The 14,629-nt window shown below is 36.0% G+C and overlaps 2 protein-coding genes across 2 annotated transcripts in view; both read left to right on the forward strand.

Annotated features, from left to right (window-relative positions):
- Positions 1–6,567, forward strand: part of LOC116287420 (cadherin-23-like) — a 29,261-nt gene extending 22,694 nt beyond the window's left edge. The window contains exons 23-26 of the mRNA XM_089040633.1: positions 192–299; positions 2,801–2,828; positions 3,335–3,377; positions 3,737–6,567. Coding sequence (XP_088896759.1) covers positions 192–299; positions 2,801–2,828; positions 3,335–3,377; positions 3,737–4,018 — 461 coding nt within the window. The 3' untranslated portion in view covers positions 4,019–6,567. The remainder of the gene's footprint in view (positions 1–191; positions 300–2,800; positions 2,829–3,334; positions 3,378–3,736) is intronic.
- A 603-nt stretch (positions 6,568–7,170) lies between these two features.
- The window catches only part of LOC116287419 (protocadherin Fat 4), a 49,601-nt gene continuing 42,142 nt past the window's right edge, over positions 7,171–14,629 (forward strand). Inside the window, exons 1-8 of the mRNA XM_031694100.2 lie at positions 7,171–7,458; positions 9,089–9,154; positions 10,007–10,134; positions 10,412–10,468; positions 11,061–11,150; positions 11,463–11,567; positions 12,588–12,689; positions 13,529–13,648. Of these exons, the coding sequence (XP_031549960.2) occupies positions 7,362–7,458; positions 9,089–9,154; positions 10,007–10,134; positions 10,412–10,468; positions 11,061–11,150; positions 11,463–11,567; positions 12,588–12,689; positions 13,529–13,648 (765 nt within the window). The 5' untranslated portion in view covers positions 7,171–7,361. The remainder of the gene's footprint in view (positions 7,459–9,088; positions 9,155–10,006; positions 10,135–10,411; positions 10,469–11,060; positions 11,151–11,462; positions 11,568–12,587; positions 12,690–13,528; positions 13,649–14,629) is intronic.

Genomic DNA, 14,629 nt, shown 5'->3' on the forward strand with positions numbered 1-14,629 from the left:
GCGGGACGTCCGTCGCGCGCCAGTAGAGATACACAGAGAAGGCGTACTTTGCTCGTGACAAAAGTCTACTCACATGTCAGAGACCCAGAATTGAAGGGAGAGGGCACTACTGCTTTACCACCCTTGACTTTCCGATGTTTTGATGCTGAAACGTTTCAATTACAGATGGTAATTATAAATCTTATTCACAGTTGCCTCAGGTACTATTATAACAGGGTTTGTTATACTTGGAATTATTCTTACCTTAAACACCTTGCTTCTTGGTTACATCATATGGAGAGGGAAAAATAACACTAAACGTAAGTTATCTTAAAATTGAACGCTTCACTTGTGTATTTGGATTCTGTATAAGCTGAAAGTGGTTATTATACCTGTTTCAATATTATCAGTATTTATTTAATTGATTCTTTAAGTGAGCTAAAGTGAAGTTTACTGGTGAAATATTTTTTCGTTTGATTGCTGCGTCTTTATGTTATAAAGCTTGTACTTTCAATATGTTATCTATGACGTCAGAGTAGGCTTCATAAAATTTTACTCTTTTACTCAAAAAATGTCTAAAAATCCTCATTACTTTACTGATGGTATACTTGAACGTTATTATAAATTGGTTTCTCGTAATGGACAAAATTGTTAATACTTGTTACAACAAATACACTCAAATGCCTAAGCTGACGTCTTATTTATAAACATACTTGAATTACAGCGGAGCACCATACTTAAGAACAAATGGTAAACCATCGAGTTAATTTTTCATGGCTTGCCTGACGTCACGTCCGTCCGTACGTACGTACGTACATACGTACGGCCGTGTACACAACACAGGGATCCCGCTTGACGTCAAAGCAAAGTACTAGCAAATGCGGCTCTCAAATGTAAAGAAAAAAAAATCGCTTTAGAACAAGTTATAGACCAAAACAAATTGAAAAAAACTTTCATGTAGTCAAAGATGGATCAAGAAGTGTTCTTCAAGAATTCAGGTGTGTATTTTTTAGCAAACAATCGTATATTATTATTTGTTATATGACAAACATATTTTTTCGACGAATCGACAAATTAGGAAAGACTTCCTCTCAAAACTTTTAATATTTCTATCGATAACCTTAATTTATTTTAATGCTGGATGAAATAAAACACGAAGAACATATTACAACAAATATTCGTTCTTTATTCAGCTTTTTACTTCTGTTGTTTTTAGCCAAATATCGTATGTTTTTTGTTCAAGAAAATTGCAGCTTTGTTCGCCTCCTATCGCGGGGTCCCATCGGCAAACCAAAGAAGATTTTCATTCAATAATTTTATATCTTTCTACAGATAATTTGTTTAGTTTAATATGATATTTAATGAAATTACACCAGATATTCAACTGTTTATTAAGCTATTCGAACTATCATGATTATTGAAATACAAATGCCAATTTACTGACAAAGAAATTCGTCATTTTGTATTTGACATTGCATTTTGAATTATCTTCTATGTTGTCTCAGTTGTTCTTGTCAAGTTTAACTGAATATAAACTTTGTTTTTTCGAAAACATTTGTGATTCGTGAGTTCCGTATCTTTCTCACGCATGGAAACAGATGAAAACTGGTAATGAATCGAATCTCAAAATCTTTTAACAGTTTAAAGCCTGGTTCACATATGATCGCAACCGATCGCAACCGATCGCAGGAATAGAACCCGATTCTATTCCTGCGATCGTCTGCGATCGCGATCGCAGACGATCTCAGACGACCGCAGACGATCGCAGAGCTGTTCACATATAATCGCACTCGATCGCCAGCGATCCTCTGCGATCGTCTGCGATCATATGTGAACCAGGCTTAAGTTTTCAAGCTTATCGAAAAGTAGTTAAGGCTTAAAAAAAAGAAAGAATAAAAATATTATAATGAAGTATTAGGATATTAAGGAAGCTTTTTTAACTGATGACACATTTGGTTTTAACGTTCAGGACCTTATTTCACAAGTTAAGTTAGTTAATGATCTCCAGCCAATTTTCTCTCTGATGCTACCAAAGCATTAATTTTCTTAATTTCACATTGCGGTAAAAATACGGTTCTTATGAAAACATAACTCTTCATATATAGATAACCAAACATCGTCATGTAAAAAAAGTAAACTGAGTAAGCTTATATTTTGCTCACCCTTTCTTAAGCAGTTTTCTAGTCTGTCTTATGACCTTGTTCATATTTGTCCATAAAAAGTTAGAAGATCTCCGAAATTTGGATTTTAATGAAAGACATCCACTGTAAATTTCACTATACTTGACATTTTATTGGATTTTTTTGTAGTTATCTTTCGTTTTTCAAGTAAAATTAACCAGGAATTCAAAGCGTAAAAATGTCGGCCATGCCAAGCTTTGTCGAAGAATTTTTCAAGAACAAACATAGGACAACATACCTAAGTGGGAGATTACTAGGGTCAAAAACAAAGACCCGTGCAAAGAAAACGATGTAATGCATTTCGATTTCATTTTTTCACTTCATGGTTTTCATTATGGGGGACATTATCTTAATCTCGAAGGAGAGAAAAAATTGAACATCTTTTGCCCGATTTTATTTTCATCTTTCAGTTTTATCTAAATTGGGCTCCCTGTGCTGTTGGAGGCTCCGCTTTTAGGCAGTGCCTAAATTTATATATTATTTAAAGACTCAACACTCAAAATCAAGTAATATTTCAGCGTTTGACTATTCACTCCAGGTAGAATCAATGCTAAAAATATTAAACAAGAGTTATATGCATTTTAAGCAATGGATACAATTTGAGCTTTCTTGCAACATGTTTGTATGATATTTTTTCTTAGGTGAGAGAACTGAATGCGACAGCGAACAGTGAGTAACTAATATTTTGATGGCATAAAAATAATAAATAGTAAATAAAACAAAAATGCTCAAATATTTTGGGAGAAGCATAATCGTCAGGGACGGTGGAGCAATCTTTTAAGTAGTTATCCCCCCCCCTCCCCCCCTCCCCCCACCCCTCTCTCCCATCTAACAACACTAAGAAACACGTCCTTATGCACGCAATAGGCCGCATTAGAGGCACTGAATTTCAGAATTTTGTGCAAGATTTGTAAAGCATTTTCAAAAGTCTAAAGTATATATTTTCTAACATATTCTTGTGGTGCATTTTATATCATATCCGGCATATTGGTCGACGATAACGAAGCATTTTTCATTAGCTTCTCTTGTTAGATCAACCAACATGGCGGCTGTTATTTATATCTCAAGGGATTTTAAGTCATGTCGTTGCTCCCAGAGAATAATGAGCGAGGTAAACGAACATTTCCGGCAGTCGTTTAGTTTGCATTGTTTGTTTCACATTTTGTTTTAACCAGTTCCAGAAATGGGATCTCAGCATTTTCTAATATTGCTTTAGAGGTAAGTTAAGGTGATTTATGTGAACTATGTACGTTTTCTATTTTAAATTAGCCACGTTTCGCTAGTCGTTGAAATAAAATAGCCTTCGGGATTAATATAAACACCGATTGAGATTAAGTCTGCCAATGGCTGCCGGAATACGTCTGACGGTCAGTTGTTCTCTACTCTTATCCCATTCAATATAACCTGTCATTCTTGCTACATTTGCCGTGTTTTGCCAGCACCGGCAGGAACAAAGAAGCGATACTTGAGGAAAGGGAAGGACGCGTGTTTTGAAATAGAAAAATAATAAGCGCAAACTGGAAGTAGATTGTCATTGTTCTTTTTTTCTTTTCTTTTCTTTTTTCTTTTTTCTTTAGGAGAGACATAACGAAGAATTAAGTGTTTTTTCGCATACAACAGATGAACAAAATGTCATTCCTGCACCCAAAGAACAAAGCGACGCACCTGGAACAGCATTTGTTACTCAGCAGTCACCTATGGATGCAGATTATGAACTTCCTGACAGACAGTCTTTGAATACCAACCAACCAGCTCCTGCACCAGATACTTATCAGGCCCTCGATGTCACATCACCTGGTGATCTGTCTACACTTTATCATGCTTATGAGCCACTACACTTCGGAGATAGTATGACCTGAGTCACCCATGATTTAAAGGAATATATGCTAAGTAATAGAACTTTTCTTGAATTCTTAAAATATCGCTGTGTTTCATAATCATTACAGACTTATTTACCCAGGGTTAGGCCCAATCGACCGTTTTCGAATTAGTCAAATACCAGCTGTGTCCGATGATAGATTGCCGGAGTATGACTGCATCAAATTCCAAATTCTGCTAATTAGTTTTGAAATGTTCGTATTTGAAGAGAACACAACACTGCCTACATAGTTGTGTAGAAATTGGAAACTTAGCTCCAAAAATCTCCATACAATTATTTTCTCTTATCATGTCATATCCTGCCCAAAATAAGAGAAAGTGAATGGGTATATTTTAGTACTAAGTTACCTATATATCTCAGATGTTTTGCCACCTATCGCTCTAAAATTCCAAACTGTGTTACATTTCTACATACAGTTTCTGAAAATGTCACAAAAATCCTAAAGTCTGGACCAGATTGCGAACCCGACTAGATTTCCAGTAACCTTGTATATCCAATAAAGTCATTGCTGTTTTTATTGCAGTTTCTGAAAATGTCACAAAATTCGAAATTTCTTAAGGAATAATTTAGTGACGTCATCATATTGGCTTTCTGTTATTACAGACTCATTTATACTGGGTTAGTCTTATGTCAGTGTTTAAATAATCACAAAGACCATCTTATCCAAGCGCTAGGCCGTTGGACGAGTGATGCCTCCTCGATATACATTAGACCACATGCACAAGCTTTAGCGGCTATATCCCCGCACCTATCATTCTCTACTTTCACATCCCCATAATGCTTTGCTTCTTTGGGGGGTAACCAGAGGGTAAAAACCCACTTATTTTGTTGAAGACTGATTAGACAATGTTGACAATACCTTGTTTGGTATCCAAATATAAAATGAAGAAGTAAAAAACAGAAAAAGATAGAAGCTTGAAGACGTTTAAGGAAAATTAAAAAACAAATTTCGTAAGTCAATACATTTTCTGTAAGACCAAAACTCTTGATGACCTGTACACGCAAAAATAACTTGGAATAAACTGATAATCAGTATTGTACAGATAAAAGCAAGTATAGTATAAATTCAATTAAGTAACCTTTCAATTTGGGACAGTTTTTTGATTAGTTACCCCCCAAAGACTCAAGGCATTATGGGGATGTGAAAGTAGAGAATAGACAGTGATTAGATTCACCCTCTCATATAACACTCTTAGACTGTGTTCACATTGTCTAAGTAATTTGACAGCCTTTGTTAAGCTCAAGTATTGCTGTTAAGTTTCGTCATAATTTCGTATCTCTAGCTAGTATGTAAAAGACTCAAGTCGGGTTGATTAAATAATTAAATTTAGTTATGCTAGGCCCCGTTTTTCGCTTGTTGCTGGAGTGGACTGGTGCTTGGTTCATTTCGGTGGGAGGTCCCTGTTCCCTGTCCTTCTCCTCCCAAGCACTGATTTTATGTTCCAGGCCCCTCTCATTCCACTGAACAAGCATCTAAAGCCAAGCTCATCTACTAATGATGAGTTTAATCACTGTTAATGAAGCGAAAAAACTGAAACACAAAACATGCGCAAACGTACAGAGCCCAGTTGTACGAAGCCATGATATCGCTATTCGGCGGATAAATCCTTATTAAGTGGATAAGTCGATGCAGCTGTTATCCACTGAATAAGATTTATCAATCGGATAGCGCTATCTAGGCTTCGTACAACCGGGCCCAGTTGTCTAGCTTATTTTTTCCCCGGGCTTTGGAATAATTCATTTTTGGAGCATGCGCATTTTTAACCAATGCTTAAAAACAGATTTTTTTGTTTATTTTGGGCAAGTTTTTTAACGCATGTGCTCTTATATCGGAAGTCCAATAAATCCTGGTATCGTAAAAATGAATTATGCCGGAGCCCTCGTTCTTCGCTGCAGGTAAGGAGAAACGCAGGCTCTGGGTACGAGATTTCCCCGAAACGATCCACCGTGATAAGTTCTCGTTATTACATTATAACAACGCTACTCCTAACCAATCCAAATCTCTGATATAAACTCGGTTAGTGCTAGATTGGAATTTACACATTTTTCCCTTGCGCTTTTTTCATCTTTGTATTTATACCTTAAATATGTACAAAATTTATACTAAGTTAAGTTCACTTCAGTTCAATTAAGTAATAGACCTTATTCGTGGTGTGACAATGTTTTCCCAATTCAGCGTGACGAACCTCTAGGGGATTCATTTTCTTTTGTTTTTACTCTTCGAAAAATTCATGAGTATCCCAAAGGATACGAAAGGAATAACGATGATATCCCGACGAGTTTCAAAACAATAGCTCTTCATTCCCCCAGAGGTTTGTCACGCTGAATTGGGAAAACATTGTCACACTACGAATAATGTCTGTTTTCAGTTCAACGTCGACCGTCTTAAGCTACACATCGTTTTGTAAGTAATTATTTCTGTGTCTTTTGCTTTCCTTTTGCATCAATCGTTTTCTGTTTTATCGTTAAATTATAATCTTTCCTTTATTAAAGAGAACTCTAACGTGATCTAATAAATGTAAACGACGAGTAAAACGTGTGTATTTTTTAACGCACCAATATCGGTAGCCAGACAATCAGCGCGCACTTCATATTTCAGATATTTTATCCAGCCAAACAGCGTGAGCGTTATTTCCGTATATCTTTATTTTCTTTCTATTCTCTAATTCGTTATCTTCGTTTCATTTCATTTTATTTATTGTTTCTTTCACTTTTTTCTTTTTCCATTTTTTCCTTCGATCGTCCCATCTTTTTTCCCTTTCCTTTTGCTCAGTCTTTATTTTATTTATTTGTTTATTGTTGTTTTTTTTTTTTTTTGTTGTTGTTTTTTTTTTGTTTGTTTTGTTTGTTTTGTTTGTTTTATTTTTGTTTTTTGCTTTTTTTACTGTTTTTTTTTTCTTCCTTTCTTTCTTTCTTTTTTTTTTTTTTTCCTTTCTTTCTTTCTTTCTTTCTTTTCTTTCTTTCTTTCTTTCTTCTTTCTTTACTCCTTTTTTTTCTTTTTACTTTTCTTACCCTTTCCTTTCTTCCTCTTTATCCCTTGCTTCCTCAAGTTTTTGCATCACGTTAAGCCTGTTGTTAAATTATTCATAAGGAACGCTTCATTATGCGTATTGAGCGTCGAGCCAGTCAGATAAAACCCAGTTATCGTCCTCAAACACCGGCAACTTCTGTTCGTCTGAAATGTTTAAATAACCGTTTCTGCTTTCTCTCTCAATTAATTGAGAATTACAAAAGCGAGAAAAAAGTTCCATATTTTCGTGTTCAATAATAAGTCATTCTTGAATATCAAGTAAATATAAAAACGCAAACCGGTCACGAAGAGGATGGTGCCATCTTGGATAAGCTTCCGTAAGAAAGTCATGTCTTGTTTTAACATTGCGGTCATCTCCTTATTGATCAGTAGTCTTCAGCCCGTTGAAGGTAAGCTTGCTAACAGGCCTACAGATAAACACTCTGAAAGCCTTCTCATTGTTTTCTATTATTCTTAAAATCCATAAACTATCAAAATCTTCAAAAGAGATTATGGTTCATACATTGTAATTCAGTTTGTTTTAGTTAAACAATCAGTCTTACATGATGCAAAAAGTTCCAGAAATATTACATATCTGTAATAATATGTAATATCTACAAAAATATACGTTTGTCATTCCATACGATTTACACCTTGATAATCCTTCCAATAATATACGAACTGGTTGTTGAAGTTTTCATTGGAGATGTTTCTAGTTTGATCGTTTCATTGGTTAGAATTATTTATTTTTCGGTTTAACTTACATAATTTTCAAGCTAAAAATACTAGCTCAAAAAACAATAATAATAATAATAAGAAAAAAAAAAAAGAATGAAATCTAAGTTGTCTATATTTTTTTGTATTTCGTAGAGCGCATTGTTTTAATAGATCCGGCTGATTTTAAAACCCATTCATTGAATAATACACTTGGAGTCTTGAAAAAAATTCTCGCTTTATTTCGTCTAATTTATTACATTTTTTTACAACTTTGGACTCCAAACATCCTGGCTTTCGAAAGAACCGGATAAAATAAGAAAATATCTGAACTTGACCTATCTAGTGAAAATTTGTATATTCAAACAAGAGTTCGTTTCATTTGAACGACTTCACAGCGAGCATTTGAAATAACAACTTTGTGAACCAAGATCTATTCCAATGTGTTGAATTATTCAACAGAGATGAACAAAAGAACTAGAATTCCGCTCACGGCATGATGTAGCAGTCTCATCCACTAGACGCCTGTTAATAGAATAGAACTATTGATAGTCATAACAGATCATTGCACACCATGTCTTTCTAGTTCTTTCTTGAATTTATCGGCTTTGAATATTCTAATTTTCGTCTTGTCCTTGTTTGGTAGTGGAGAACGATGTTTAAATTCGTTCAAATTTGTCGTGCCATTTTATTATTATTATTATTATTTTAAACTGATTCGAAAAAAGTTACCAAAGCTGTTTGCAAGAACATGTTTGTTACGTTCCTTTCAACGTTGTACTAAGTTGTAAATATCATGACTCGAAGAAGCAAGTCACAGTCAGTAAAAATTGAAAGTTTGAAATAACTTCAGTAATAGCGAAAAAAGGTAGTTGAAATCCAAAGCTTGCACATTTTGTACGGATTTGGACCGGATTTGTATATTGCTGAGCTTCATACAACAAACACTTTTTATGAAATTGGCAATCCTTGGTTATCGCAATTCGGGTCCTATTTGAGTTGTATTCTTCAAACTTTCAACTTTCACTAACATTAGCTTCGAATTATGATATTTTTGTTGGCCTCGAATTAATATTTAAAATGTCACGCTAGAAGTACAAACTTCCAATTAAAATTTTAATTGTGAACATTTATGAAGGAATAGAATAGAATTTTAAAAAAATTACAATGAAAATAACTGGCAAGTGACACATCACGATGCAAAGGAATATTCCCATTATATCTTTTTCCCTTGAGTTTTTATTAGTAAGAGTTTTCATGAACATTTTCTTTTTTCATAATTTGTCACAATTTGGTTCTTTGTGTACTGTGTCTTGATTTTTACAGCCAGACTTGCTATCACGAATAGCGGTGACCTTGGCTTGTTCCAGATATATGAAGAACAACCAATCGGTAAGCGTTTTGCTAGATGGTATACAGTCCTTTGACTAAACGTTGTCGTTTGATCGGCTTCATCCCTACGCGCCTAGACCGAAAAGAATTATGGGGATAATTAATTCACAGTTACTAGCTGCCGCATATGTTATCTAACACGTTATCTTTTTCTAACACGTAATTTACCCGTTATCCTTTTCGGTCTAGGTGCGTAGGGATGATCCGATCAACGACAACGTTTAGTCAAAGGACTCTATGTTATATAAGATTATAAGCAGTGATGAAATGACTTGCTGATTTGCTTACGTAAAGCACGTTTTTAGTTATATGGAGAAAAAATTCGCGTCACTCTGAAAACGTCAAGATACCGTGACGTGTGATGTAAATATCACGATGTGGTCTCCAAACAACGTGATTGTCTAGGTATCTCACTTGACAACTTAAAACAACGTAATTGGATGTTCAGGGATCTCACGTGACATCTTAAGATAACTTGATTGGATGTCTAGGTATTTCACATGAGGTCTGTAAACAATGAGATTGAATGTCCAGGAAATCACTTGACCTCTGTAAACATCGTTACTGGATGTCCTGTGGTAAATAGTCCTTATGTTTAGTGATTGGTTTGGAGCAGTTGTCTCATGACTTTAACTTCCCCTAAAATCATGCCACAGGATGGACAACATCCTTTGAACCAAAAAGACATGGTTACGCCACGGAATTTCCACCTGAGTGAGTTTTTCAAGGTCATTCCCAGTCATACAAAATCTATTCTTATAGATTACTGTGCTGCTTAATTGTTTTCTTCCATCGAGTTAATCATTGGTTAATTGTCATTGTGAATGATTCGTGCATCTTTTGATATTCCAGGAACTGTAGTCATCACAGTCATAACGAACGAGCCTGCAGATTCGTTCGAGTTGACAGACACTGCTGGTTACTTTGGCATTAACAGCACAACTGGGGAAGTATTTGTTCTGAAGCGAATCGACAAAGAAGTGAGTAGCAGAATCAATCGACAGTGCATTTCTACCTCTTCTGTCCACTTGAAGGTTCAAGTGTTTGACATGCATGACGTGCTGTTACAGCGCTATCGATTACCACTTTTTTGTAAGCTCTGGTCTGCCCGAGTCATTAATTTGATGCTCCATTGAACCACATGTGAGTTAAATACGGTTGGGTTTTCTCCATCTAATCATCCTTAATCATTTCCAGGAGGAAAAAGACACGTATTTCAAACATATTTATGGCATCTTACCATTATATTGTCAACAGGTTATAGGAAGTTCTCGGCTCACCGCTTCAGTCACAGCTCGTAAGGATGGTTTGATGGTAAGGTCATCTTGTCTTTCCCGCTAAACATTATACCAAAAAAAATGTAGCATAGAAAAACTGCTTTTTAATAAAAGATTGGTGGATGTTTCGTTGCAAGTTACATGTTAAATGGTGCATGTTTCATGCTGCACACCAAGCTTGAAAAGTGTTGGTTATACAGAAGAAAATATGCCTGAAAAATGTTCAGACAAAGTTTGGAAAAATTTCATTTTGTTAATGTTGTGATCTATTGCAAAATACCGTCACATTGCCCGCTTTGCAATGCAGACTTGGATATACGACCTGCAACAAAGCCTTCACTAACCTTTTTGCAAGAGCTTCATTTTTACCACATTTGTGAATTTTCTCGCTTTCTGATTGGTCTAGAGGACATACTGATAAATTACGTCTTGAAACCGTTTGAAAACTGTCTCGGCTACGCCTTATTGTGAGTCCACAACATTTTGATGGCTAGATGACGAAAATCGTGGTAAATAAGATGACATACCACGGAAAACTGTAGGGATTTGGTTAAATCTATGACAGTTTACTCACTGTTAGAAGAAAAATGTTGTAAATAATAATAATAAAGAGTTTCTTTCATTCCCAGGCCACTGCCAACCTAAGATGTGTTGTCAATGATATTAATGACGTCACTCCATCTTTTCCAAAAAGATTCTACAATGTTTCTATCAGTGAGGTATTATAAAAATATGTCTTAACTGTTATTTATCTCACTTAGACATTTGGTTTTTCACAGTCTACCTATTCTTCTATTTTATCTAATCAATCTTTTCAACTTATACAACCCATCATATTGTCCATTGATTTTGACGATGATATGATAATGGTGGTGATGATGACAATGATGATGGTGGTGATGATGATGATGATGATGACGGCAATGCTGATGATGATGAAAAAGATGATGATGGTGGTGATGATGATGATAATGTTGACGATGTTGTCTTGTTTATTGATAGTATGTTTTTCGTGTGTGTGTTCCAATCAGAAATCATCAATAGATAATGTAGCATATACTCTCAAAGCAGAGGACGCAGATACAGGTAACAACGGCCAACAATTTGTAGCATATGAGATAACAAGTGGAAATGAGGTGAGAAGACGTTCCTTTATTATTCCTTAGTATTAATTTCGTCCTAGAGTAATTGTCCCTTTCACTGTTCCCTACGCCACCCTGAAAGGTAGCTGAGCATTTGCTTCGAAGCGAGACGAACGGCGAGCTTGCAATATTAGAGAACTTTCTTAACACCTTGGACAAATATTTACATGTCTCTATCATTGCGAGCCCACCGTTCGTCTCGCTTCGATGCGGAGGCACGGCTACTTTTCAAGATGATACAGGAAACTGTGAAGGGGACTATTCCAATAAACCTGGGCAATAATGACTAATTATACAATTATATGCTAATATCCCCTAACTTATCGCCATTTGCAGTGCTACGCGGCCACCCCATACAAAAATTGCGACATGCACTTTGCAATAGACTGCCCTCAATCAAACACGTTGACGTCATTTACACGAGTTTGGATCGGCCCGGATAAGCCCGGTGAGTGTGGCTCATAATACTTGTTAACAATCGACAAGTTTTGGCGCCTTTTGAATCACACACGCGTGTAAGTGATGTCACGTGTTTGATTGACGGCAGTCTATTGCAAAGTTCACGTCGCGATTTTTGTCTGGGGTGGCCGCGTAGCAATGCAAATGGCGGTAAATAATAGACTAAAATAAATGTTTTTGAAACTAGTCAAATAGACATTCTAGGATTAATGCATATTTTATTTTTGCTGAGTGTTTGTTATTTTCTAACAGAATTTTATTATGAACTTAAGACGAGGAAGCAAGCAAATCAAACGTGAATTTAAGACCGCCATTTTGTTTCAACTTATCCTGAAATAGCATAGCACGTATTATTCGATGTTAGCGAGCCGGCCGAATTCCACGATATTTGTTGGTTCCCATTTTTGTCATACTAGAAACCTTAGTCTAGAAATATAGTACATAGTATATTCTTGCTAGTACATATAAATAAACTCTAACAGCTAAGCAAATAAACTCTTAAAGCTTATAAGAATGACTCTATACCTTTTTTTAATTAAATATTCCTTTTTTTAGGATGGGTCGTTCTCCATAACACAATACGGTGGAGAGGTGAAAGTATCACGTGACCTGGATTACGAAACCAAGACACAATACACGCTGAACATCACAGCACGGGTTGGTAAAACCTCGTATACACCTAAGAGACCCCTTGCATATGACATCAAAGCAGCTCAATTTGGAGGACAAAGCAACTGAATTTCAGTTTCATGAGAATTGAAAACCTATTGTTATGTCCTACAAATCGAGCAGCATTCCAAAGTGCTGCAAGGAGCCTATTGGGGGAAACGTCATTGGGTTCAAAAGGTTAATTGATTGAAACGAAGACCGAAGGGTATTCTGGGCAATCGATATTTAGGGCATTTGGAGAGTGTTTGCACACAGGCACAAGCATGAAGATTGACAAAACGCTTTGTTCGGTAAGCTGAATCGAGGTTCGAGAGCTGCGAAACTGCAAAATGCAGAAAACGAGCTTAAATACACATTTCATCATATTCTAACGTTAATTTGCGCATCATTTAATAATATGTATCATTATCATTAGAGGTTTACTCGGAACATCTTTCGGCCATAGTTTCTACGATTGAACCTTTTAAACCCCACAACGATTTTTTCACAATGCGATGTTGCAGAACTATCCCATCAGTTGCCCTTACCTCGATTTTCGACATTCTCCGAACTCGGTAGTTGCGAGCTGCACGCTGAAATTTATTTTTTTCGCTGCCGTCAATCAAATATTTGTATTTAAATTGAGTTGATCCTCGCAATAAATGAAGCAACTTATGCAGCTACAAATTAAAAGACTCAGAAGAAATTCTGAGTCTTCGTAATATTTATGACTGGCGGCAGCGAAAAACCATTTTCACAACTTGTCGTTGACATTTCCGAGTTTGCAGAATATCGAAAACCGCGGTAACATTTCCTCATGATGGACTTTTTCCAACATCTATTCGTAGGATAAACCTGGTCTTAGTAACTGGACGATTCTACAAGTCACTGTTCTTGATGCAGATGACTTGCCCGCTAAGTTTACTTCGTTTATTTACACGGCTGAAGTCAGTGAAGACGCCTCATTGGTCAGTTGACTTTGAACACTCGAATAATTATTATATTATTATCATTATGAATATTAATAACATCATCATCCACACTGTCATCAGTCATATTTATCATCATCAGACATCATCATCAGTCATCATCATCAGTTATCATTATCACCATTGTCAGTTACCATCATCCTCACTAGCATCTCACCATCCTCATCATCGTCATTACCTCCATCATCATTATTTTCAATATCATTAGTCATCATTATCATCATCATCAGTTACCATCATCCCCACTACCATCCCACCATCCTCATCATCGTCATTACCTCCATCATCATTATTTTCAATATCATTAGTCATCATTATCATCATCATCAGTTATCATCATCCTCACTAACATCCCACCATCCTCATCATCGTCATTACCTCCATCATCATTATTTTCAATATCATTAGTCATCATTATCATCATCATCATTTACCATCATCCTCACTACCATCCCACCATCCTCATCATCGTCATTACCTCCATCATCATTATTTTCAATATCATTAGTCATCATTATCATCATCATCAGTTATCATCATCCCCACTACCATCCCACCATCCTCATCATCGTCATTACCTCCATCATCATTATTTTCAATATCATTAGTCATCATTATCATCATCATTAGCTATCATCATCCTCACTACCATCCCACAACCTCATCATCATCAGTCATCATCATCGTTACTACCATCTCCACTTTCTCCATCATCATCAGTCAGATCATCTACCAGCGTCGTTTTTTAGATAATCACTATCTTCACTATGACCTTGATTTCTTAAGCTTTGTTTTTTTACCAAGTACGTCAACTTCATATTTGATGTCATTACTGTCGTTCTCAGGGCAATTAGATATAGTAACAAGGGCTGATCCAGGGGGAGGGTCGGGGGGGTCGCGACCCCCCTGTCATTCCTGAGGTCAAATGGGCTTCTTGTTTTAAAAATGCGACTGGGATTC

This window comes from Actinia tenebrosa, unplaced genomic scaffold (assembly GCF_029948245.1).
Source record: "Actinia tenebrosa isolate PJP-AT-01 unplaced genomic scaffold, QUT_ActTen_1.0 PGA_scaffold7__59_contigs__length_16204524, whole genome shotgun sequence".
NCBI classification, from domain to species: Eukaryota; Metazoa; Cnidaria; class Anthozoa; order Actiniaria; family Actiniidae; genus Actinia; species Actinia tenebrosa.